General features: G+C 47.0%; 2 protein-coding genes across 2 annotated transcripts; both read left to right on the top strand.

Moving 5' to 3' along the window:
- Positions 1-627: 627 nt before the first annotated feature.
- LOC109750732 (pentatricopeptide repeat-containing protein At2g13600) lies at positions 628-3,048 on the top strand. The gene has a single exon (XM_020309681.3). It carries the CDS (start codon positions 997-999, stop codon positions 3,046-3,048), a length of 2,052 nt encoding a protein of 683 aa, XP_020165270.1. The 5' UTR covers positions 628-996.
- Positions 3,049-3,614: 566 nt separating this feature from the next.
- On the top strand, positions 3,615-6,571 carry LOC109750733 (protein disulfide isomerase-like 1-2). The gene is made up of 10 exons (XM_020309682.2): positions 3,615-3,870; positions 3,947-3,977; positions 4,100-4,387; positions 4,497-4,685; positions 4,789-4,914; positions 5,140-5,277; positions 5,364-5,480; positions 5,559-5,676; positions 5,801-5,913; positions 6,028-6,571. The coding sequence occupies exons 1-10, from the start codon at positions 3,683-3,685 to the stop codon at positions 6,271-6,273; spliced, it is 1,554 nt and encodes a 517-aa protein (XP_020165271.1). The 5' UTR covers positions 3,615-3,682; the 3' UTR covers positions 6,274-6,571.
- Positions 6,572-26,709: the final 20,138 nt, after the last annotated feature.

Genomic DNA, 26,709 nt, shown 5'->3' with positions numbered 1-26,709 from the left:
AAAGTCTGCCTCCATGCAGACGAAGATATTTATCATGCACTGATTAAGTGCACGCATGCAAAGATGTTCTGGAGTGAGGCAAGGGAATGGCTCAATGTCAAGCTCCCAGATCTTCATACAATGACATGGTCCCAAGGTATCTTGTGTGACCCCAGGTTTGATGAGAGTGAACGTGCAAAAATTATCACAGTAATGTGGGCGATCTGGACGTCCAGGAACAACATCACTCATGACAGATCAAGCCTCGACCCGATGGTAACTATGAAGAAGACCAAAGAAGCTCTGGCGATATTGGAACTACCCAGGGCTCAGGCTCGAACTCTACCCGGATTCGGTTGCCTCCCCCCCCCCCCCCCCCCCCCGACGAGGGCTGCATCAAGATCAACACCGATGTAGGAATATCGATGGAGGCAAGGCTTGCTGGAGTGAGAGGTGTTGCACGCTCATCTTCAACCTTCATCGGAGCTTGGTGCAAGTCGGTCCGTGGTGTTACCGACTCGCTAGTTGCGGAGGCCATGGCTCTTCGCGAAGGCGTTGTTTTTGCAAAGCTTCGAGGCTTTGAGCGAGTACAGATGGAGACTGATAGCAAAGATGTGGTGGATCTCTGGAACTCGCGCCGGTCTTCGTGCTCCCTCATAGCGCCAGTGTTATTAGATATTGAAGAGCTAGCGGTTACTTTTTCTTTTGATATTCTTCATGTAAAGAGACATTCTAATGTTCCGGCCCACCTCTGTGCAAGACATGCTAGCACATTGGAGGTGACGGAGTGTTGGATGAACTCTCCCCCTGGACTACTGGTTACTAGCCTTATGGCGGACAGTGCCGGAGCTCGATTGATTGAATAAAGCTCTTCAGTTCTACGAAAAAAAAAAGGAACAATCCTGGAGTTCTGGCGCGTATTCAGCACTGCCCTTGTTTCTCAGTTCGTTCTGCTGGCAACGACGAGGACGCCGCCTTCTGCCACCATTGAATTTTCAAACGGAGGCACCTGTTGGCATGGCGCGACACCACCACCATCACTTCGTCTCCCACCTCCGAGCCTCCGCGCCGCTCGCCGACCTCCTCCGGTCGGCGCTAAGCCTGCCCGCCGCCCGCGCCGCGCACGCGCGCGCCCTCAAGTCGCCCTACGCGGACGAGACTTTCCTCCTCAACACCCTCGTCTCCGCCTACGCGCGGCTCGGCCGCCTCCCCGACGCGCGCAGGGTGTTCGACGAGATTCCCCGCCCCAACACCTTCTCCTACAACGCCCTCCTCTCCGCGCACGCGCGCCTTGGCAACCCCGCCGACGTCCGTGCTCTCTTCGACGCCATCCCCGACCCGGACCAGTGCTCCTACAACGCGGTCATCGCCGCGCTCGCGCAGCACAGCCGCGGGGCCGACGCCCTCCTGTTCTTCGCCGCCATGCACGCCGACGACTTCGTGCTCAATGCCTACTCCTTTGCCAGCGCCCTGAGCGCCTGTGCCGTGGAGAAGGACCCGAGGGCCGGGGTGCAGGTGCATGCCCTTGTTTCCAAGTCGCCGCATGCCAAGGACGTGTATATTGGTAGTGCGCTCTTGGACATGTATGCCAAGTGTGAGGGGCCGGAGGAGGCACGGAGGGTGTTCGAGGCAATGCCGGAGCGGAATGTCGTTTCCTGGAACAGCTTGATCACTTGCTATGAGCAGAACGGCCCTGTGGGTGAGGCGCTTGTACTGTTTGTCGGGATGATGAATGCCGGTTTCATGCCCGATGAGGTGACACTTGCAAGTGTGATGAGTGCATGTGCGGGCCTTGCTGCCGACAGAGAAGGACGGCAGGTTCATGCGTGCGTGGTGAAATCCGATAGGTTTAGGGAGGACATGGTGCTGAGCAACGCTCTGGTGGACATGTATGCCAAATGTGGGAGGACATGGGAGGCGAGGTGTGTGTTTGACCGCATGGCTTCCAGGAGTGTTGTCTCTGAAACATCCCTCATCACTGGGTACGCAAGGTCTGCTAATGTGCAAGATGCTCAGGTGGTGTTCTCACAAATGGTTGAGAAGAATGTCATTGCTTGGAATGTGCTCATTGCAGCATATGCCCAGAACGGTGAGGAGGAGGAGGCACTTAGGCTCTTCGTCCGGCTGAAAAGAGAGTCAATTTGGCCAACACATTACACATACGGAAATGTTCTGAATGCATGTGGCAATGTTGCTGATCTTCAGCTTGGTCAGCAAGCTCATGTGCATGTCCTGAAGGAAGGTTTTCGCTTTGACTTTGGACCAGAATCTGATGTGTTTGTTGGGAATTCCCTTGTAGACATGTACCTGAAGACAGGATCAATTGATGATGGTGTGAAGGTGTTTGAGAGGATGGCAGCCAGAGATACTGTGTCGTGGAATGCCATGATTGTGGGTCATGCACAGAACGGCCGTGCAAAAGAAGCACTGCATCTTTTTGAGAGAATGTTATGCAGCAAAGAGAGCCCAGATTCTGTCACCATGATTGGTGTTCTGTCAGCCTGTGGCCATTCTGGATTGGTGGAGGAGGGCCGGAGATACTTTCGGTCCATGACTGAGGATCATGGGATAACTCCATCCCAAGATCACTACACATGTATGATTGATTTGCTTGGTCGTGCCGGTCATCTAAAAGAAGTTGAGGATCTCATAAAGGAGATGCCAATGGAACCTGACAGCGTGCTCTGGGCTTCTCTGCTAGGTTCTTGCAGGCTACATAAGAATATTGAGATGGGAGAACTTGCAGCTGGGAAGTTGTTTGAGCTTGATCCTGAGAACTCTGGACCCTATGTTCTTCTCTCAAATATGTACGCTGAGTTGGGGAAATGGGCAGATGTATATAGAGTGAGGAGATCCATGAAGAGCAGAGGTGTCATTAAGCAGCCTGGCTGTAGTTGGATTGAGATAGGCAGGCAAGTGAGTGTGTTTCTCGCACGAGATAACGGACATCCATGCAGGAATGAGATACATGATACCTTGAGAATCATTCAGATGCAGATGAGTAGGGTGAGTGTAGATGCTGAAAATGCTGATGGCCTAATAAATTACAGCTCTGAAGCCTGTGGCTAGAACTAGAAGGCTTGATACACCTTGCAGGTTGGAAGATCATGGATGACGCAGAACCCGGTGATGAAAAGAAAAATGGCAAAATGATTCTAAGTGATCCATTCTGTTGCTGGTGCAGCAGTTTTGCTTGGGGTGAAAGCATGAAGGACTTTTCTGATCTGAGTTGTGGATGTGAAGACTGAAACTCTTACAAAGTGCTGCATGTTGACAACGTGACAGTGGCTATGCCATGATGGATTACTTATTTTGGACTCGGTGTATAAAGGTGAAATGCTACTTGCAGACACAAGTATGCATGCAGTGTGCAGATTTTACAGCTGACTTCCAGTTATAAAATAACTGAGAAAAACTAGCCATCTGCTATCAGCTATGTAGTTGTTTACTAACTGAAAGTAGAAAAATGGAAGTAAAGAGACTCAGTATTGTCATTTGTAAGCAAAGTTCAGGAGCATGTGTCTAAGAGAAGCTAGCAAACAAGCCCCAGTTGACTTCCTCGAGATCCCTGCAAGTGCAACACCCCTTCTCATCTTTTCTTTTTGGAAGAGGAACACCCTTGTCATCTTCACCTATATTAACCTGGTAGGCATGTCATCCTCTGACGGAAATCCTGAGAGGTGACTTAGTTACAGCTTAAGCAATGGACGTTCCCCTGGCACTCCCTTTTGCCACCCTCGTCGTGGTCCTTCTGCTCTCTTCCGGCCCCATCGCGGCCGAGGTGGATGCCACAGCTGTGCTTGGAGAGGCGGTCCTGACACTTGACGCAGGCAACTTCTCGGAGGTGGTGGCCAAGCACGAGTTCATAGTCGTCGAGTTCTACGCGCCATGGTATGTTACTCCTTAAGCAGCTATGCTCTGACTCATCCCAAGTCCCAAAACAGTGTCTAACTGATGACCATCGCAGGTGTGGCCACTGCAAGGAGCTCGCTCCAGAGGTTAGTCATTTCCTTAACAAGTAGTCTATCTTACCATGAAAGATGCAACACTGAGACACTGAGACGTACGTTTTGATTTGTCCATGCCATTTATGTGTGTACGTGTGATATGATGCATGCAGTACGAGAAGGCAGCCTCCATGCTGAGGAAGCGCGACCCTCCAGTGGTGCTCGCGAAGGTGGATGCGTACGACGAGAGCAACAAGGAGCTCAAGGACAAGTACAAGGTACATGGGTATCCGGCCATCAAGATCATCAGGAAAGGAGGGAGCGACGTGAGCGCCTATGGTGGCCCGAGGGACGCGGAGGGTATCGTGGAGTACCTCACGAGGCAGGTCGGCCCGGCATCTCTCGAGATCAGGTCTGCAGTGGATGCCTCACGCTCCATCGGCGACAAAGGGGTGGTTCTTGTAAGTTCCTACATCCTACCACATTTGTGCAGTTCACCTCTCTTTCTTTAATCTCTTGAAGAATGGAGATCAATGGGTGTGTTGTTCTTGTCTAAAAATTGTATTGCAGGTGGGTGTATTTCCTGAGTTTGCTGGTATTCAGTATGAGAATTTTATGGCCGTGGCAAACAAGATGCGAACAGACTATGATTTCTTTCACACATCGGATGCGAGCATTCTGCCACGTGGTGATCTGACCGTCAAGGGCCCCCTTCTTCGACTCTTTAAGCCATTCGATGAGCTGTTTGTCGATTCACAAGTAAATATATTTCTTAATGTGCACCTTTCCATTGCTGGTCACTTCGTTCTCGTGGGTGTGCTTTTGCTTGTACACTAAAACACCAGTCATCTATAATTGTCAGGATTTTGATGACGATGCAATCAAGAAGTTTATTGAGGTGTCTGGTTTCCCTACTGTAGTTACTTTCGACGCAGACCCGACCAACCATAAGTTTATTGAAAGATACTACAGCACGCCTAGTGCCAAAGTGAGTAAACAGCAATTGCCCTCGGATCTTGTTTGTTCCTTCAGTACTTGCAGTCTCGGCTTCACTTGTATGGGATGGAAGAGTTGAACATTTAGTAACTTTAGCTCAATTCTTTACCTGCATCATGATATCAACATAGGACCAACATTTGAGATTGCATGAGCGCATTGACCCTTTTCAGTTGTCTCATAAAACATGAAATAACTTTGATACATGATTGGACAGGCAATGCTTTTCTTGCGCTTCAGTGACGACAGAGTTGAGACCTTCAAGAGCCAGATGCATGAAGCAGCCAGGCAGCTCAGCGGTAATAACATCAGTTTTCTAATTGGTGATGTTTCAACCGCAGACCGTGCCTTCGAGGTTGTTACTCTTACTAGCTTCTCGTCATTTTTGTTAAGAATTCCTAGAACTAATCCACTGATTAGCATCCATGCGAAACTTTTCAGTATTTCGGGCTCAAAGAAAGTGATGTTCCCCTCCTCCTCGTGCTAGCATCTACTGGAAAATATCTCAATCCAACCATGGAGCCTGACCAGCTCATACCCTGGATGAAGCAGTATATAGTTGAGGCCTAGTCTACTATGCTGTTTCATAGTACTCTTTTGTCAAATCATTTCCTAATCATCTACTTTTTCATACAGTATGGCAACTTAACACCTTATGTTAAGTCAGAGCCAATTCCTAAGGTGAATGATCAACCTGTTAAAGTTGTCGTGGCTGACAATATTGATGAAATTGTTTTTAACTCTGGCAAAAATGGTTCGTTCATGTCACTTCAACTCACTGGCTGAGCTGAATCATACCAGTGGTCGCATTCAGCTTTTAGTTATTTATCCTGTGGTGAAGTTTGTCTAACCAATTCACTGAATGGCACTTTTTGTAGTTCTACTTGAGTTCTATGCACCTTGGTGCGGTCATTGCCGGAAGTTGGCCCCGATTCTGGAGGAAGTTGCGGTCTCGTTGCAAGACGATGAAGATGTAGTCATAGCGAAGATGGTAGTTCACTTTTCAGTTGATTATTCCAAAAAAATTGCAACTGATTCAGGTCACACTTCTGTGGTAGAGCATCTTCTTAGGCATTATAAACGTCTGAGACCTCTGGTTTTGCAGGATGGTACTGCGAACGATATCCCGACAGACTTCGCGGTCGAGGGATACCCAGCGCTGTACTTCTATTCTTCTAGTGGAGGGGATCTCTTGACGTATGACGGGCAGAGGACGGCCAAGGAGCTCATCAGTTTTATCAAGAAAAACAGGGGGGCCAAAGCTGCTGCAGTAGAAGTAACCCAGACGGATGCTGTAGAAGAGGAGGTAACATCATCGACTCCATCGGGGTCCATTCAAGACGAACTTTAATCAAGATGTATGCATCGTATGTGTCCTTTTGTTCCCCGTAACTCCTGTATTTTGGTGGAGATGCCACTACACCAGTCTAATTGCGGTGTTTTGTTGAAATCTCAACATTACCATGATGAACAAGCCTCCAAAAGATTTCGTTGTAATTCTTAGTCATAAGAGTTATTTTGTAATTTCTAGGCTTCATGGTCCAAAGCATTTTAGTTGTAATGGGTAATGGTTGTCAAGTTTGAATAAAGTTACAAGTGATTTATCAGAAAAATAGTATGACTCAACATTGAGCTCTGAATTTTTTTTTGCCCATTTGGTCGAGGGAATAATGATAATAAAAGGGTTTACATGAAGTTCATTTCAAAGGTGTTTAGGCATCAGAAATCCACAATGCAACGGCATCTGTATGGTTTGTCACTAAGCGAAGACTGGTCTGAACAGCCATCCTGCACTCTTGTCTGTATACCCTGCAGTGTGATATCCTCAGCTTCTTGCGTGATAGATGCACTTGTAAGCGTTGGATTTCACTGAGCAAGGGCACCAGGTTTTTTAACATCCTAGTTAATATTAAAATTATTTCATGAAAAGTTTTTAAAATTATATTACGAAATAAAAATCATATATTCAAAATTATCCTCCAATTTTTTCACATACTAATTATTTTCAGAATTTTAAAGATGATCGCTGGTTTTAAAAACAACAACAACGCAAATATTAAAAGTTTCATGGATTTTACAAAATTACCGATTAAAATTCATAGGTTCTTTGAAAAATATCCAGAGAGAAAAAAACCAGAAACGGTAAAAAGACAGAAAACCAGTGAAATAAAATAACCCGACGGAAAAGTATGGAAAACACAAAAAGCAATGAAAATAATTGGACGGCCCAAGTCGCAGGAAGGGCTTGCAATTCCTACGGTTACGGCACTCTTACGGAAACGCTGCAACTAATTAACGAGCGCTCCTTCGGGAGTCTCGCAACGATCAGCGCCACTTGGCGCGCTTTCAGCCATTCGCCACATGTCGCGCTCTGGGCACTCTCTCCGGATTTTATTATTTTTATTTTTCCGCACGCGTTTCCGGCTTTTTAATGTTTTTTTGATGTTTTGGTTTTTCACCGGTCTTCCTTAGCTTCCCGACCCAAAAAAAAATTCCGGAAAAAAAAATTGCGCAAAAAACGCATTTTTTTCCTTTCGCGAGAGTCACGGTTTTGCTTCCGATAGGCACGGTTGCGCTTTCGCGAGAGTCATGGTCGTGCCTCTTGAAAACGAAAAAAAACATGTTTTTTGTTTTTTTTTCTTTCGCGAGAGTCACGGTTTTGCTTCCGCGAGAGGCACGGTTGTGCTTTCGCGAGAGTCACGGCCGTGCCTCTCGGAAACGAAAAAAAACGTTTTTCTATTTTTTTTTCTTTCGCGAGAGTCACGACCGTGCCTCCTCGGAAACAGAAAAAAACGCGTTTTTCTTTTTTTTTTTCTTCCGCGAGAGTCACGGTCTTGCTTCCGCGAGAGGCACGGTTGTGATTTCGTGAGAGGCACGGGCGTGCCTCTTTCGGAAAGGAAAAAAACACGTGCTCCTGGTTTGGTTTTTTCCTCCGGTTTTTTTCGTGAAAAAAAGTTCGTCAAAACCTATCAACATGGGATCCAGTTTTGAAAATCTCGACGTGAGGAATTCAACGATGAAGGCGGTTCGAGATTTGGACGCATGGTTTAAGAGATAAAACATTTTGAATAAACAGATCTACGGAAAAAAGAGAAAACTACCAGGTTGCGACAAGTGGCGCACACGCAGCGCCACTTGTCGCAACCTGGAAGGTTGGAGTGATCTTGGCAGCGAGTACTCCTCAACTAGTGATTTCGGATCTGAGAGCAACTAGTTAACGAGCGCTTCTTCGGAAGCCTCGCAACGATCAGCGCCACTTGGCGCGCTCTCAGCCATTCACCATGTGTCTCGCTCTAGACGCTCCCTTCGGATTATTTTTTTCCGCACGCATTTTCGGCTTTTTAAATGGTTTTTTTCCCGAGTTTTTTTCGACATTTTGGTTTTCCCCCGGTCTTCCTTAGCTTTTCGATCAAAAAAATTTTACGCGAAAAAAACGCGTTCTCTTTTTTTTCTTTCGCGAAAGTCACGGTTTTTCTTCCGCGAGAGGCACGGTTGTGCTTTAGCGAGAGTCACGGCCGTGCCTTTCGAAAACGAAAAAACACGTTTTTTCTTTTTTTTTCTTTCGCGAGAGTCACGATTTTGCTTCCGCGAGAGGCACGGTTGTGCTTTCGCGAGAGTCACGGTTGTGCCTCTCGGAAAGGGAAAAACAAAATGCGTTTTCTGTTTTTTTTCGCGAAAGTCACGGTTTTGCTTCTGCGAGAGACACGGTTGTGCTTTCGCGAGAGTCACGGCCGTGCCTATCGGAAAGGGAAAAAATACGCGTTTTCTGTTTTTTTTTCTTTCGCGAGAGTCACGGCCGTGCCTCGGAAAAAACGCGTTTTCTGTTTTTTTTTCCTCCACGAGAGTCACGGTTTTGCTTCCACGAGAGGCACGGTTGTGATTTCGCGAGAGGCACGGGTGTGCCTCTTTCGGAAAGGAAAAAATAAACCATGCTCCTGGTTCGGTTTTTCGTCCTTTTTTTTTGAAAAAAAGTTCATCAAAACCTATCAACATGTTATCTAGTTTTGAAGATCTCGACGCGAGGAATCCAATGGTGAAAACGGTTCGAGATTTGGACGCACGGTTTAAGAGATAAAACGTTTTGAATAAACGAATCTACGAAAAAAGGAAAACTCCCAGGTTGCGACAAATGGCGTGCTGCATGTGCACCACTTGTCACGACCTAAAAAAATGAAGTGTTCTTTGCAGCGAGTACTCCTTAATTAGTGATTTCGCTATTATCTGGCCTGAAGCTTTTCAACTATGCGCTACAGCACTGCGCCGTCCCTTTTGAATGCATTCAATCGCTCGCACGTTGTCGCTCATTGCATTTTTCTTCATTCGTACTTATCCCTTTCTTTTGTATTTTTAGTTTTTCACTGTTTCTTCACCGATTTTCTTTCGTTTTTATTTTTTTCACCGGTTTTCTTCATTTTAGCGGGTTTTCTTTGCTTTTCTTCGTTTCTTTCTCCATTTCCATTGTTTTTTCTTTTCTTTCTGTCTTCATTTTCTTTGTTTCTTTCTTGTTTTCATTGATTTTCTCTATTTTTATTTGTTTCTTTCTCGGGTTTCTCTGTTTCCATACATATGGTACATTTTTGTATATATATATAATTAAAAAAATTAATACACATTTAACATTTTTCAAATACATAACTAAAAAAATTGTATACATGGTAAGAAAAATCTATGCCCATTAAACATTTTTCAAATGCTTGATTAATATATTTTTTTAAACAAAATTATTTTTTAATACATGATCAACATTTTTTTATATAAAGTTAGGCAAATTTTGACATGCTCTCTCTTACCCCATTTTTTTACATGTGAGATAAGAAGATAAGAGTTAATCAAACTACTAATTAATAAGATCAACGGCTCAGATCTATTATATACTCTTACATCCCATACAAAAAGAGGGGGTAAGAGAGAGCATGTTAAAACTGCAATTGATTGATTAACATTTTTGTCAAATGCATGGTCAATGTTTTTTCTGTGCACATTTAACATTTTTCAAAGGCTTGATGTTTTTTTTTAAATACAATATTGACAAGTTTTGAATACATGGTCGACTTTCTATACATCTAACTTTTTAAAATGCTTGATTAAATTTTTTTAAATACATGATCAACTTTTGTCATATAAATGTATTTTTTTCTATATAATTTTTTGTATATGTAAGAAATATTTTCTGTATGCACATTTAACATTTTTCCAACGCCTGGTTAACCTTTTTTTAAATATGTAAAAAAAGTGGTTTTTTGTAAAGTATTGATTTAGAATATCTAGAAATATAAACAAAAGTAAAAAAGAGAACCAAAAACAAAAAACATGAAAAAGAAGATTGTGGCCTCCCGCGCGCCTGGACTGGCTTATCTCGGGCTAGCCTTAGACAAGGCTACCCTACCTCTCGCTATAAACGAGACATAGGGTCGCCCCTCTTCTTCACTGTGAGCGAATGAGCGAAGAAGAATAGGATATTCCATCATATCCATGGGCTTGGACCAAGTGTCACTGTTACAATCTTGTTTACGAAAGACAGTCTCTACACACGGAAGACTGGAAAATATTTTGTGGGTGTGGTGTGAATTGGGAGTTCGAAACGGCTGCGTGGCTGCATCTTTGGTGGCTGCAGACACATCAGTGTATCCAAGCGTGAGGAGCCTCAACCAATCGTCTAGAAATGTCTCAATGGTAAAACGAAAAAGTTTACTCAACTCTATATACCCACGAGGGTTGAAGCAAATTAAGGAGGGGATGGCTGGCGTAGCTTTCGCGTTCATGAATGCGTGTGATCATCATGGACCATACCCGCCACATCTACTCTTGGCGGCGAAGGACGGCTTCGTATGCTCGGGCCCATGACCCGACCGCGACTGCTCCTCGCCGACCACTCCTACTATTCATGGCAGCGAGAAGACAAGTCATCTCATTAACTCTCCTCGCAGGTCACACATGCACTGCGTTCGGGCGTGCTACCGTGTCGAACAGCGGACGGGGGATGGGATGGCGTCTGTGCGCTGCAATGGAGCCCTGCCTACCGTCTTCCTGATGTCCTTGTGAGTTGTGATCGACCAGCTTCATGACACCTGTACTATAAGAGCATCTCCAGCCGTTGGCCTTCAGGGGTGCGTAACGCCGTCTGGGAGTGAACCGACGCTAAATCGCGTGTTGGGGACGAGATGCCCCCCAGTCGCCGCCCACACGTAAATTCAGCCCCACATTCGCACAAACAAGTCGGAAATTTAACCAAACTTCGGCGAGTTCATCAAATATTTTTTAAAAAAAAGAAAAGACACTGCTAGACCCGTCGTCGCCCTCGCCGTTTCTCGCCGGCCGCCGCCCTGAAGCTCTACATGCCGAGGAGCCTGTAGAACTGCGTGTAGTTGCCGCCGCCGTCGTCGTCGCCTCTTCCGCGGTCGCCGTCCCTGCTGCTTCCCTGCCCAGGGTCGCCGACGCGCGGCGGGTTGGACGGTCCGAGGGCGTCCTCGTCCTCGTCGCTGTCGAGGATCACCACGCCGTTCTCGTCCTCGTGCCCACGCTGGCGGGCGGCTATCTCCTGCAGGGCTCGGCGCTGCCGGACCATCTCGTCGCGGAGGTAGTCGTCCCGCGCCCACTTTAGGGCGGCCTCGTCGGAGAAGTCACGCCGGGCTATCGCCTCGTACTCCGAGGGGAAGCCGGACTCCACCTTCGGCCTGACGAGCCGGGCAGAGGTGGGCGAGGACTCGGCGATGCGGACGCCGCAGCTGCGGGTGCGCCGGCTGATCAGCGCGTCCTGGGGCTCCGGCTTGACGGGGAGGAGGGAGGGAGAGCCGGACGAGGAGGAGGACGCCGGGTCCATGCGTCTCGGCGTCCATGAGCTCCCACGCCGGCGGGAGAAGGTGGGGGAGCGGGGTACTCCAGCGTACGGCCGAGCACGCCCCACCATCGGCGGCGCCCGTCAGCGTTGTGCTTCCCGGAGGGCACGACGCCGTTGGTGGCCTCGAGCTGCTCGGCGTGGCGACGACGGAAGTACGGCTCCCACAGCGTGCTGTCGGGGGTGTACCTCGGCCCTTCTCTCGCCGGATACGAGCGATCTCCGCACGACGCGCCGCCCCGGTGGGCGGCGGTGGCACCGGGACCCCGCCGGCGCTTATCCTCCACGCCCCGGGCACCCGCATGTCCGGCGGGACCGGGTACTCGGCCTCATAGAGAAGCCGGGCTTCGTCCTCGTGAAGGTGGCGGCGGCCGAAGCCGTTCGCCGCCGCGCCATCGCCTGGGTAGCGCTCGGCCATTGGATGAACTGGAAACAGCTAGAAGAGAGGGAGGATCGGGGGGCGTCGGCGGTGGAGAGCGAGATCTGTGCGTGGCTCACCGGTGCGGGAAGGGGCGACTTATATAGGCGGCGCCCGCGTGGCCGCCGTTTGTGCGCGTGGCGGGCGAGGGACGTGCGTCGCCCCGTCTTCACTACGCCGCCCGTGAGGCATCAATGGAGGAGGCTGACCGGTGCGGCAGCTTTGGCATTGATTCCCCCGCGGGAACCGAAGCGATGAGGACGACGAAGCAACGAGAAGAGCCGAGTCGCTGTCAAGGAGGGCCCGCCGATTTTCGCGCCAAAAATGATTTGGCCGGCGCCCCCAAGCGCCCCCAGCGCGCCGGGTTTGGCCTGGGCCCGCCGCCTCCAATTTCGGCGCGAGCCGGCGAAAAAGGACCTTTGGAGACGTGACTGGGCCGATTTTTCGGTGCCCGACAAAAAATCGCCTGGGGGCCTTGTTAGCGCGCGACTGGAGATGCTCTAATCCAATTTGCAAGGGAAAAAAGACACTTGTATAATCCAGGTTTCGTTTTCCTTTTCATATCATGATAATACTAGTAATATAGAGTTAGCTATAGCTAGTGGGTGTTGCGTGTGACCTGAATGATTTGCTATAATCTTTTCACTGTTCACTTTTTTTGCAGTCAACTTTTCATTTTAATAACTGCTCGATCCAGTTGTATATTCTAGATCATGGTTTATATTAAATCAATAGAACATTGGGTACAATCATATATATATATATATATATATATATATATATATATATATATATATATATATATATACATTATTCTTCACCCCAGGTAATCTTACGATCATTTCATCAATAAATTATGCTTCAAATACAAATAGTTACAGTCATATTGATTTACTGCGTAAAATTTGGCATAAAAAAAGGTCAGAAGACCAGAAAAATTACATTTTATATACATTTTACACTATGTTTTTACGTTTGAAATTTGCGTAACATAAAATATTTTTTACGGCGATTATATATTTTCTTACATTCTCCTTTTATGTCTGAAATAAGATAAAATTTACAGAACGTAAAATTGCGGTGCATTCATGTTAAAATAGAGGGGGTGAAGAATAACTATTCCTCACCCGGGGTGACGAATAGCGCTATATATATATATATATATATATATATATATATATATATATATATATATATATATATATATATATATATATATATATATATATATATAACTTAACCTCTCTTGTTTTGCAAAAAAAAAAACAGATCTATTCTAAAGATTCATCGGAAGTACAAAACAATTCAAACATAATAAAAATTACATTGAGGTCCATGGACCACCGAACGACCACTGTCGCCGTTCCCATACCGGAGCCGGCCTGACCTTGTCGATGACAGCCGAGAAATCTTCGTGCACGTGCCCCTAAGGATCAGCGCTCCGGAGCCGCAGTCGCCACTATTGAATTCTTGAATTAATCTGAAGAACCTGACACCAAATATAGCTGTTACCTAACCTCGCTGTCCCGAGGAGCTGGCAGGAATCTACGTCGAAACTGTTGGAAATATGCCCTAGAGGCAATAATAAATGGTTATTATTATATTTCTTTGTTCATGGTAATTGTCTATTATTCATGCTATAATTGTATTGTCCGGAAATCGTGATACATGTGTGAATACATAGACCACAACCTGTCCCTAGTAAGCCTCTAGTTGACTAGCTCGTTGATCAACAGATAGTCACGGTTTCCTGACTATGGACATTGGATGTCATTGATAACGGGATCACATCATTAGGAGAATGATGTGATGGACAAGACCCAATCCTAAGCATAGCATAAAAGATCGTGTAGTTTCGTTTGCTAGAGCTTTTCCAATGTCAAGTATCTTTTCCTTAGACCATGAGATCGTGCAACTCCCGGATACCGTAGGAGTGCTTTAGGTGTGCCAAACGTCACAACGTAACTGGGTGACTATAAAGGTGCACTACGGGTATCTCCGAAAGTGTCTGTTGGGGTGGCACGGATCGAGACTGGGATTTGTCACTCCGTATGACGGAGAGGTATCTCTGGGCCCACTCGGTAATGCATCATCATAATGAGCTCAAAGTGACTAAGGCGTTAGTCATGGGATCATGCATTGCGGTACGAGTAAAGAGACTTGCCGGTAACGAGATTGAACAAGGTATTGGGATACCGACGATCGAATCTCGGGCAAGTAACATACCGATTGACAAAGGGAATTGTATACGGGATTGATTGAATCCTCGACACCGTGGTTCATCCGATGAGATCATCGTGGAACATGTGGGAGCCAACATGGGTATCCAGATCCCGCTGTTGGTTATTGACCGGAGAGGCGTCTCGGTCATGTCTGCATGTCTCCCGAACCCGTAGGGTCTACACACTTAAGGTCCGGTGACGCTAGGGTTGTAGAGATATATGTATGCGGAAACCCGAAAGTTGTTCGGAGTCCCGGATGAGATCCCGGACGTCACGAGAGGTTCCGGAATGGTCCGGAGGTGAAGAATTATATATAGGAAGTCCAGTTTCGGCCACCGGGAAAGTTTCGGGGGTTATCGGTATTGTACCGGGACCACCGGACGGGTCCCGGGGGTCCACCGGGTGGGGCCACCTGTCCCGGAGGGCCCCGTGGGCTGAAAGTGGAAGGGAACCAGCCCCTAGTGGGCTGGGGCGCCCCCCTTGGGCCTCCCCCATGTGCCTAGGGTTGGGAACCCTAGGGGGGAGTTCCCCCTTGCCTTGGGGGGCAAGGCACCCCTTCCCCCCACTTGGCCGCCGCCCCCCCCCCCTTGGATCTGATCTCCAGGGCCGGTGCCCCCCCCCAGGGGGCCTATATAAAGGGGGGGGGAGGGAGGGCAGGACACAACAGCCTTGGGCGCCTCCCTCCTCCCCTGCAACACCTCTCTCTCTCTCGCAGAAGCTCGGCGTAGCCCTGCGGAGACCCGCTACATCCACCACCACGCCGTCGTGCTGCTGGATCTCCATCAACCTCTCCTTCCCCCTTGCTGGATCAAGAAGGAGGAGACGTCGCTGCACCGTACGTGTGTTGAACGCGGAGGTGCCGTCCGTTCGGCACTCGATCATCGGTGATTTGGATCACGGCGAGTACGACTCCGTCATCCACGTTCATTGGAACGCTTCCGCTCGTGATCTACAAGGGTATGTAGATGCACTCCCTTCCCCTCGTTGCTAGTAGACTCCATAGATGCATCTTGGTGAACGTAGGAAAATTTTAAATTATGCTACGATTCCCAACAGTGGCATCATGAGCCAGGCCTATGCGTAGTTACTATGCACGAGTAGAACACAAAGCAGTTGTGGGCGTTGAGTTTGCCAATTCTTCTTGCCGCTACTAGTCGTTTCTTGTTTCGGCGGCATTGTAGGATGAAGCGGCCCGGACCGACCTTACACGTACGCTTACGTGAGACTGGTTCCACCGACTGACATGCACAAGTTGCATAAGGTGGCTAGCGGGTGTCTGTCTCTCCTACTTTAGTCGGAACGGATTCGATGAAAAGGGTCCTTATGAAGGGTAAATAGAAATTGGCAAATCACGTTGTGGTCATACGTAGGTAAGAAACGTTCTTGCTAGAAACCTACAAACCACGTAAAAAACTTGCAACAACAATTAGAGGACGTCTAACTTGTTTTTGCAGCAAGTGCTATGTGATGTGATATGGCCAGAAGATGTGATGAATGATATATGTGATGTATGAGATTGATCATATTCTTGTAATAGGAATCACGACTTGCATGTCGATGAGTATGACAACCGGCAGGAGCCATAGGAGTTGTCTTTATTATTTTGTATGACCTGCGTGTCATTAAATAAACGCCATGTAAATTACTTTACTTTATTGCTAAACGCGTTAGCCATAGAAGTAGAAGTAATCGTTGGCGTGACGACTTCATGAAGACACAATGATGGAGATCATGATGATGGAGATCATGGTGTCATGCCGGTGACGAAGATGATCATGGTGCCCCGAAGATGGAGATCAAAGGAGCATGATGATATTGGCCATATCATGTCACTATTTGATTGCATGTGATGTTTATCATGTTTTTGCATCTTATTTGCTTAGAACGACGGTAGTAAGTAAGATGATCCCTTATAATAATTTCAAGAAAGTGTTCCCCCTAACTGTGCACCGTTGCGAAGGTTCGTTGTTTCGAAGCACCACGTGATGATCGGGTGTGATAGATTCTAACGTTCGAATACAACGGGTGTTGACGAGCCTAGCATGTACAGACATGGCCTCGGAACACACGCAATACACTTAGGTTAACTTGACGAGCCTAGCATGTACAAACATGGCCTCGGAACACGGAGGATCGAAAGGTTGAGCATGAGTCGTATAGAAGATACGATCAACATGGAGATGTTCACCGATCTTGACTAGTCCGTCTCACGTGATGATCGGACACGGCCTAGTTGAATTCGGATCATGTTTCACTTAGATGACTAGAGGGATGTCTATCTGAGTGGGAGTTCATTAAATAATTTGATTATATGAACTTAATTATCATGAACTTAGTCTAAAATCTTTACACTATGTATTGTAGATCAAATGGCCCACGTTGTCCTTAATTTCAACGCGTTCCTAGAGAAAACCAAGCTGAAAGATGATGGCAGCAACTATACGGACTGGGTCCGGAACCTGAGGCTCATCCTCATAGTAGCCAAGAAAGATTATGTCTTAGAAGCACCGCTAGGTGAAGCACCAATCCCTGAGAACCAAGACGTTATGAACGCTTGGCAGCAGCGTGCTGATGATTACTCCCTCGTTCAGTGCGGCATGCTTTACAGCTTAGAACCGGGTCTCCAAAAGCGTTTTGAGAAACATGGAGCATACGAGATGTTCGAGGAGCTGAAACTGGTTTTTCAAGCTCATGCCCGGGTCGAGAGATATGAAGTCTCCGACAAGTTCTTCAGCTGTAAAATGGAGGAGAACAGTTCTGTTAGTGAGCACATACTCAGAATGTCTGGGTTGCACAACCGCTTGTCTCAGCTGGGAGTTAATCTCCCGGATGACGCGGTCATTGACAGAATCCTCCAGTCGCTTCCACCAAGCTACAAGAGCTTTGTGATGAACTACAATATGCAGGGGATGGAAAAGACCATTCCCGAGGTATATTCAATGCTGAAATCAGCGGAAGGGGAGATCAGAAAAGAACATCAAGTGTTGATGGTGAATAAAACCACTAAGTTCAAGAAGGGCAAGGGTAAGAAGAACTTCAAGAAGGACGGCAAGGGAGTTGCCGCGCCCGGTAAACCAGTTACTGGGAAGAAGTCAAAGAATGGACCCAAGCCCGAGACTGAGTGCTTTTATTGCAAGGGAAGTGGTCACTGGAAGCGGAACTGCCCCAAATACTTAGCGGACAAGAAGAAGGCCGGCAACACCCAAGGTATATGTGATATACAAGTAATTGATGTGTACCTTACCAGTACTCGTAGTAGCTCCTGGGTATTTGATACCGGTGCGGTTGCTCATATTTGTAACTCAAAACAGGAACTACGGAATAAACGGAGACTGGCGAAGGACGAGGTGACGATGCGTGTCGGGAATGGTTCCAAGGTCGATGTGATCGCCGTCGGCACGCTACCTCTGCATCTACCTACGGGATTAGTTTTAAACCTCAATAATTGTTATTTAGTGCCAGCTTTGAGCATGAACATTGTATCTGGATCTCGTTTAATTCGAGATGGCTACTCATTTAAATCCGAGAATAATGGTTGTTCTATTTATTTGAGAGATATGTTTTATGGTCATGCCCCGCTGGTCAATGGTTTATTTTTGATGAATCTCGAACGTGATGTTACACATGTTCATAGTGTGAATACCAAAAGATGTAAAGTTGATAACGATAGTCCCACATACTTGTGGCACTGCCGCCTTGGTCACATTGGTGTCAAGCGCATGAAGAAGCTCCATGCAGATGGACTTTTGGAGTCTCTTGATTACGAATCATTTGACACGTGCGAACCATGCCTCATGGGTAAGATGACCAAGACTCCGTTCTCCGAAACAATGGAGCGAGCAACCAACTTATTGGAAATCATACATACCGATGTGTGTGGTCCAATGAGTGTTGAGGCTCGCGGAGGATATCGTTATGTTCTCACTCTCACTGATGATTTAAGTAGATATGGGTATGTCTACCTAATGAAACACAAGTCTGAAACCTTTGAAAAGTTCAAGGAATTTCAGAGTGAAGTCGAGAATCAACGTGACAGAAAAATAAAATTCTTACGATCAGATCGTGGTGGAGAATATTTAAGTCACGAATTTGGTACACACTTAAGGAAATGTGGAATAGTCTCACAACTCACGCCGCCTGGAACACCTCAGAGAAATGATGTGTCCGAACGTCGTAATCGCACTCTATTGGATATGGTGCGATCTATGATGTCTCTTACCGATTTACCGCTCTCATTTTGGGGTTATGCTTTAGAGACTGCCGCATTCACTTTAAATAGGGCTCCGTCGAAATCCGCTGAGACGACACCGTATGAATTATGGTTTGGGAAAAAACCTAAGTTGTCGTTTCTAAAAGTTTGGGGATGCGATGCTTATGTCAAGAAACTTCAACCTGAAAAGCTCGAACCCAAATCGGAAAAATGCGTCTTCATAGGATACCCTAAGGAAACTAATGGGTATACCTTCTACCTCAGATCCGAAGGCAAGATCCTCGTTGCCAAGAACGGGTCCTTTCTGGAGAAGGAGTTTCTCTCGAAAGAATTGAGTGGGAGGAAAGTGGAACTTGATGAGGTGATAGTCACCCCTTCCGAACCGGAAAGTAGCGCAGCGCGGGAAAGTGTTCCTATGGTGCCTACACCGACTGGGGAGGAAGTTAATGATGATGATCATGAAGCTTCGGATCAAGTTACTGAACTTCGTAGGTCCACAAGGACACGTTCCGCACCAGAGTGGTACGGCAACCCTGTCCTGAAAATCATGTTGTTAGACAACGGTGAACCTTCGAACTATGAAGAAGCGATGGCGGGCCCGGATTCCAACAAATGGCTAGAAGCCATGAAATCCGAGATAGAATCCATGTATGAAAACAAAGTATGGACTTTGACTGACTTGCCCGATGAGCGGCGAGCCATAGAAAACAAATGGATCTTTAAGAAGAAGACGGACGCAGATGGTAATGTGACCATCTACAAAGCTCGACTTGTCGCTAAGGGTTATCGACAAGTTCAAGGGGTTGACTACGATGAGACTTTCTCACCCGTAGCGAAGCTGAAGTCCGTCCGAATCATGTTAGCAATTGCCGCATAATATGATTATGAGATATGGCAGATGGACGTCAAAACGGCATTCCTTAACGGCTTCCTTAAGGAAGAGTTGTATATGATGCAGCCGAAAGGTTTTGTCGATCCTAAGAATGCTAACAAAGTATGCAAGCTCCAACGCTCAATTTATGGGCTGGTGCAAGCATCTCGGAGTTGGAACATTCGCTTTGATGAGATGATCAAAGCGTTTGGGTTTACACAGACTTATGGAGAAGCCTGTGTTTACAAGAAAGTGAGTGGGAGCTCTGTAGCATTTCTCATATTATATGTGGATGACATATTATTGATGGGAAATGATATAGAATTCTTGGAAAGTATAAAGGCCTATTTGAATAAGTGTTTTTCAATGAAGGACCTTGGAGAAGCTGCTTATATATTAGGCATCAAGATCTATAGGGATAGATCAAGACGCCTCATTGGTCTTTCACAGAGTACATACCTTGACAAGATATTGAAGAAGTTCAATATGGATCAGTCCAAGAAGGGGTTCTTGCCTGTATTGCAAGGTGTGCAATTGAGCACGGCTCAATGCCCGACCACGGCACAAGATATTGAAGAGATGAGTGTCATCCCCTATGCCTCGGCCATAGGGTCTATTATGTATGCCATGCTGTGCACCAGACCTGATGTAAACCTTGCCGTAAGTTTGGTAGGAAGGTACCAAAGTAATCCCGGCAAGGAACACTGGACAGCGGTCAAGAATATCCTGAAGTACCTGAAGAGGACTAAGGATATGTTTCTCATTTATGGAGGTGACGAAGAGCTCGTCGTAAAGGGTTACGTCGACGCTAGCTTCGACACAGATCTGGATGACTCGAAGTCACAGACCGGATACGTGTATATATTGAATAGAGGAGCAGTAAGCTGGTGCAGTTGCAAGCAAAGCGTCGTGGCGGGATCTACATGTGAAGCGGAGTACATGGCAGCCTCGGAGGCAGCACAGGAAGCAGTCTGGATAAAGGAGTTCATTACCGACCTAGGGGTGATTCCCAATGCGTCGGGCCCGATGACTCTCTTCTGCGACAACACTGGAGCTATTGCCCTTGCGAAGGAGCCCAGGTTTCACAGGAAGACCAGGCATATCAAGCGTCGCTTCAACTCCATTCGTGAAAGTGTTCAAAATGGAGACATAGATATTTGTAAAGTACACATGGACCTGAATGTAGCAGATCCGTTGACTAAACCTCTCCCTAGGGCAAAACATGATCAACACCAGGACGCAATGGGTGTTCGATTCATCACAATGTAACTAGATTATTGACTCTAGTGCAAGTGGGAGACTGTTGGAAATATGCCCTAGAGGCAATAATAAATGGTTATTATTATATTTCTTTGTTCATGGTAATTGTCTATTATTCATGCTATAATTGTATTGTCCGGAAATCGTGATACATGTGTGAATACATAGACCACAACCTGTCCCTAGTAAGCCTCTAGTTGACTAGCTCGTTGATCAACAGATAGTCACGGTTTCCTGACTATGGACATTGGATGTCATTGATAACGGGATCACATCATTAGGAGAATGATGTGATGGACAAGACCCAATCCTAAGCATAGCATAAAAGATCGTGTAGTTTCGTTTGCTAGAGCTTTTCCAATGTCAAGTATCTTTTCCTTAGACCATGAGATCGTGCAACTCCCGGATACCGTAGGAGTGCTTTAGGTGTGCCAAACGTCACAACGTAACTGGGTGACTATAAAGGTGCACTACGGGTATCTCCGAAAGTGTCTGTTGGGTTGGCACGGATCGAGACTGGGATTTGTCACTCCGTATGACGGAGAGGTATCTCTGGGCCCACTCGGTAATGCATCATCATAATGAGCTCAAAGTGACTAAGGCGTTAGTCACGGGATCATGCATTGCGGTACGAGTAAAGAGACTTGCCGGTAACGAGATTGAACAAGGTATTGGGATACCGACGATCGAATCTCGGGCAAGTAACATACCGATTGACAAAGGGAATTGTATACGGGATTGATTGAATCCTCGACACCGTGGTTCATCCGATGAGATCATCGTGGAACATGTGGGAGCCAACATGGGTATCCAGATCCCGCTGTTGGTTATTGACCGGAGAGGCGTCTCGGTCATGTCTGCATGTCTCCCGAACCCGTAGGGTCTACACACTTAAGGTCCGGTGACGCTAGGGTTGTAGAGATATATGTATGCGGAAACCCGAAAGTTGTTCGGAGTCCCGGATGAGATCCCGGACGTCATGAGAGGTTCCGGAATGGTCCGGAGGTGAAGAATTATATATAGGAAGTCCAGTTTCGGCCACCGGGAAAGTTTCGGGGGTTATCGGTATTGTACCGGGACCACCGGAAGGGTCCCGGGGGTCCACCGGGTGGGGCCACCTGTCCCGGAGGGCCCCGTGGGCTGAAAGTGGAAGGGAACCAGCCCCTAGTGGGCTGGGGCGCCCCCCCTTGGGCCTCCCCCCATGCGCCTAGGGTTGGGAACCCTAGGGGGGGAGTTCCCCCTTGCGTTGGGGGGCAAGGCACCCCTTCCCCCCACTTGGCCGCCGCCCCCCCTGGATCTGATCTCCAGGGCCGGCGCCCCCCCAGGGGGCCTATATAAAGGGGGGAGGGAGGGCAGGACACAACAGCCTTGGGCACCTCCCTCCTCCCCTGCAACACCTCTCTCTCTCTCTCTCGCAGAAGCTCGGCGTAGCCCTGCGGAGACCCGCTACATCCACCACCACGCCGTCGTGCTGCTGGATCTCCATCAACCTCCCCTTCCCCCTTGCTGGATCAAGAAGGAGGAGACGTCGCTGCACCGTACGTGTGTTGAACGCGGAGGTGCCGTCCGTTCGGCACTCGGTCATCGGTGATTTGGATCACGGCGAGTACGACTCCGTCATCCACGTTCATTGGAACGCTTCCGCTCGCGATCTACAAGGGTATGTAGATGCACTCCCTTCCCCTCGTTGCTAGTAGACTCCATAGATGCATCTTGGTGAACGTAGGAAAATTTTAAATTATGCTACGATTCCCAACAGAAACTCCGTCTAATCCTTCCCAACAGACGAACTTGAGCAGGATCGGATCCCGGAAGACTGACTCGAAGAAGAAGCGTCGTCAACCATCCAAACGCCCCCCTGCGAGGACTAAAACCCTACCTATCTACTAGCCAGATCCAAGGCACCCGAAATGCCCTCACCGCCTACCGGCCCTTGGAGCAGCAGGCGGAGGGGAAGCGAATCCACGAGCTCGCCGGTGGAGATTGATGGGAGGGGGACTTTCCCTAGTCGCCCTGCGAGTGGGGAAAGAAAGTACACATGCGAAGCACGTGAGAGTTTAGTTGATAAAGTATGACTAAATATTGATATACTACCTCCATCCCATATTCTAGGACGTTTTTTTTAGGTTAGGAAGTAGCATATTATAATAGGCCAACGTGTATATTCATAGTCACATTTGCATTGAATATAAGATGTAGATTTCCTATCATTTATTCTGTTGAAAATTGAATTATAGCTATAGAATATTCATGACTTTATGGTATACACAAAACTCAAGCTAAATGTATAAAAATGGCTAAGTACTTCATCTGAAAAGGATAGTAGAATTTAAGGAGATGTTGCCTTAACATGAACGAAAAAGTCATAGAGTGAAAAAAAAGACATTATTTTGAAAGAAAAAACTTGCAAAGGTAAAGGATGGAATATTCTCAAACAAATGAGAATTGCCTGTGTTTTGTGCGGACTATGCATCGTCAATAATAAAATAAAAAAGAATGGCAATTGTTTTAGTAAATAAAAAGTAGAGAATTAAACTATTGAAGAACCTAGAATAAACCAGAAGTTTCTTTGTTTTGAGGTGTGCACACATTATGCATGGTGCTTTATTTAGCGCTGACGGAGATGAAGGAGACGGCGAGGCCACCGGCGTCGGGAAAGAAGCAACCCCATTATCTATCTTAGGGTGGCGGGTGCAGATTCGCCAGGAATTTTTGGGAGGTGGTCGCCGGCCTTAGAGGGATGGTGTGCGTGGGGGGGGGGGGGGGAGCACGGTAGTGGCGAAGGGTGGGGGTGGGAGGGGCGGTACAACGAGGATGGCGCGGGAGCACCGGCTGTCGCGGGCGGTGGTGACTGGGGTTCGAAGGAAGATGATGAACAGAAGAACCAGCGAGAGGTTGAAGAAAGAGATCCAGCCCTTCATTTTTGCATCCGACGGCTAAAAACAATCGTTGAAGAAAGAGATTCAGCCCTTACATCCAACGGCTGAAAACAATCGACTGAATCATTTTTTTTCCAGTCGACTGACATATAGCCAGTCCCGAAAGACGATCACTCACTTCCGCCTCACCGGCGCCAGAGTGACCTCCCGGGACGAAAGGGAGAGTGGATTTGTTTTCCGGCTAGGTTTCTCCGCGAGACGTTGTGCCATCACTCCACGAGTGGTACCAGTACCATGTGGACGTAATTGCAGTGCAGCACAGCCGCGCAGAAGCAGCCGAGAGAAAGTTATGCACGAGGCTGACAAAGAATTCTTTGTTCACCTACCCGGAAGAACATAGGGCGGGCGGGCCGGCGGGCGGATGCGGATGGATCCGCGCGGCGCGCCGTACCTTCCGCGCGTGCGTGCCTTGAGGATAGACGAACCCCCAACCACCAAACGTCGTACATGCACCAAAGCCAAATCCGGTGGCCGGCCGGCTTTATCGCCGTGGCCACCGTCGATCGAGCACGTGCGCCGTGGAACTAAAAAGATCTCGATGGTTGATGCATGCGCACTGGACTGCTGCTGGTACCACGTACGTGCATGCATCCGTGCACGGCTGCTATTTTTCGCCGCAACTGATTGGTGACACGTTCCTTCGTTAGTGTTAAACGGGGAAACAAATTGTTTTTGTTTTCTTGGGGCAGTTACGTTAGTCGACGGAGTAATTAAACGGCGTACGTCCGGGAAGTCCAGCTAGCTGCTGGTACAGTACGATGATAGTGAGGGTTTCACCTAAATGCAGCGGCGCAGTACAGCGAGGGTTTTAGCTCACCGCCTGCTCTAGCTAATTATCGGATCGTTGATGTGTTGTATCAGGACGGTTTTGGTTACGTCTCGTCATCGCTTTTATCGGCTCGCCAATCCTTGTCGTACTGTTCACCCAGTACAGTCCTAATTTCTGACTAGAGTACTCACTAGAGTGGTACCAAGCCAAGGAGTGCGGCAATTCGGTGCCTAAGGTGTGTCTACACTTGGAAGCAAACAGTAAATTAATTTTTTTTAAGAAGATTCTATCATTTTGGTCATCGAAGATGCTTGAATATGCCACGTGCGTGCAAAAAAAAAGGATGTACAGACATTCCAGAAGGTCGTGGCAAAAATAATGTTGATTCATTTTTTTTTGCGGCAAAGAGGAGTTTTATTTCAAAATTATAGGATTACAATCTACTGGCAAGAGATCCCCGATACATGGAGGGCCTCTCTGAAGCCAAACAGCAGTACACGATTTTGTATGACTGTAATTAGCCAGACAATCTGCTACCCTATTTTGATCCCTACAAATCTTCTGGGGAATAAACTCCCTCTCCTCCATCAGGGCCTTGATCTCAGCTACCTAGTGCCCATAAGCTGAACGTGAGAGAATCTCATTTGATAAGATGGACAGAGCCTCTATTGAATCTGACTGGACGATCACTTGCAGTTCTATGTGTTGGAGAGCTAAAGCCATGCCTTGCATAAGCGCATGGATCTCCGCTTCTAGAGCATCATTGCATCTGAATAAAACCCTATAAGCAACAAAGATGACCGAACCGTCATGACGTCGTAGCACCATACCAGTCGCTGCGGAGCCATCATGAACAGAAAAGGAACCATCCACCGAGAGCGCCGCCTGGCCCACTGGAGGAGGAGGCCATGGCACACACTGCCCGCTACCCATAGGTTCCGGAGTCCGGATCTCCAACAGGGTCATTTTACCTTTGATAATCTCTTCAGTGCTATATCTCCGAGCAAGATCTAGGGACTTTAAATAACTGACCAATAAATCAACACTTATTTCCAATGGAGGAACTACCTTGCCATGTGCTATATCTGACCTGAGACTCCAAATACGCCAAATAAGCAAAATAACCATGTCACGAACTTGATCGGAACATTCAGATAAAACATGTAACAGCCACTCCTTGCCATTGTCTATCAGTTGGTCCGTCGCCGGTAGCGTCCAGAACTCACGCATGGCCTCCCAAAGGGCCCTTGCATGGCCGCGTGTAATTAAAGCATGGAAGGAGTACCAAGCCAAGGAGTGTCGCGATTCATTGCCTATGTGTGTCTACACTTGGAAGCAAACAATAAATTAGAAGAAAGTTAAGAAGAATCTATTTTTTTGGGTCATCAAAGATGCTTGAATATGCTATGTGCAAGCAAAAAGGAAAAGATGTTTGGACATTCGAGAAGGTCGTGGCAAAATTAATATTTAATTGTGATTTTTTTCCAAAAAGAAAACACTCTTTAGACTTTTTTTTTCCAGAGCTGCTCAAATCTCCAAACAGTTCGGAAATTTGCACGCTCCGTATGTGCATCTGAGCATCTTCGATGCCAAAATATTTTTGAATTATTTGGCTTTTTTACTATTTGTTTCGAATTTAGTGTCCAATGGATGCAGATGAGCCTGCGAATTACAGCAAGCTAAGGTCCCTTTTAAGCTGAAAAGGAGCCAAGGTCCTTTGTCAAATTGTCCTAGTACACCTGTTTTGCTTAAGTTGCATACCTATACCTAATATTAAAAGATGATGCGTTTCTTTAATTTTTTAATCCATCCACCCACCCTAGTTGCCCATAAATTTGTAATAAATTACTCACCATGCCACCTGTAAGTGAAAGTAAATTCTTTGTTAATTGTTTCTTTTTTTGCCAGTCATTCAAACAGCCCCTAAAGTTGAAATAAATTACTCACCCCGTCATCGTAAGTGGGAAAAAACTCTCCATTAATTGTTTCTCTGAAATTTTCGTCTGTCATTGAAATCACCCCTAAAGTTGAAGTGAACTACCCACCTCGTCACCCGTAAAAGTGAAAAAACAAGTGGTTTTCCGAATTATTTACACTTTTTTCTTGGGAAAATTTCTTATCAATTCATCAAGATCCGTCGACCACCTAGTGATGACTACAAGCACTGAAACGAGCTGAATTATTCTTACTTTATAGGGTCCTCGGGTTTTTCATCCATTATGAAGTAAATAACTCACATCGCCACCTGTAAAAGTGAAAAAAA

Source organism: Aegilops tauschii, chromosome 2, assembly GCF_002575655.3.
Source record: "Aegilops tauschii subsp. strangulata cultivar AL8/78 chromosome 2, Aet v6.0, whole genome shotgun sequence".
Taxonomy (NCBI): domain Eukaryota; kingdom Viridiplantae; phylum Streptophyta; class Magnoliopsida; order Poales; family Poaceae; genus Aegilops; species Aegilops tauschii.
This window is presented reverse-complemented; position numbering and strand designations above follow the sequence as displayed.

Bases quoted from the DNA above. Each gene is read 5' to 3' on its own strand.
- LOC109750732 (XM_020309681.3), top strand. From the start codon at position 997: ATGGCGCGACACCACCACCATCACTTCGTCTCCCACCTCCGAGCCTCC.
- LOC109750733 (XM_020309682.2), top strand. From the start codon at position 3,683: ATGGACGTTCCCCTGGCACTCCCTTTTGCCACCCTCGTCGTGGTCCTT. The intron at 4,388-4,496 runs GTAAGTTCCTAC...ATTGTATTGCAG, and splicing joins GCGACAAAGGGGTGGTTCTT to GTGGGTGTATTTCCTGAGTT. The intron at 5,677-5,800 runs GTTCGTTCATGT...CACTTTTTGTAG, and splicing joins TTTTAACTCTGGCAAAAATG to TTCTACTTGAGTTCTATGCA.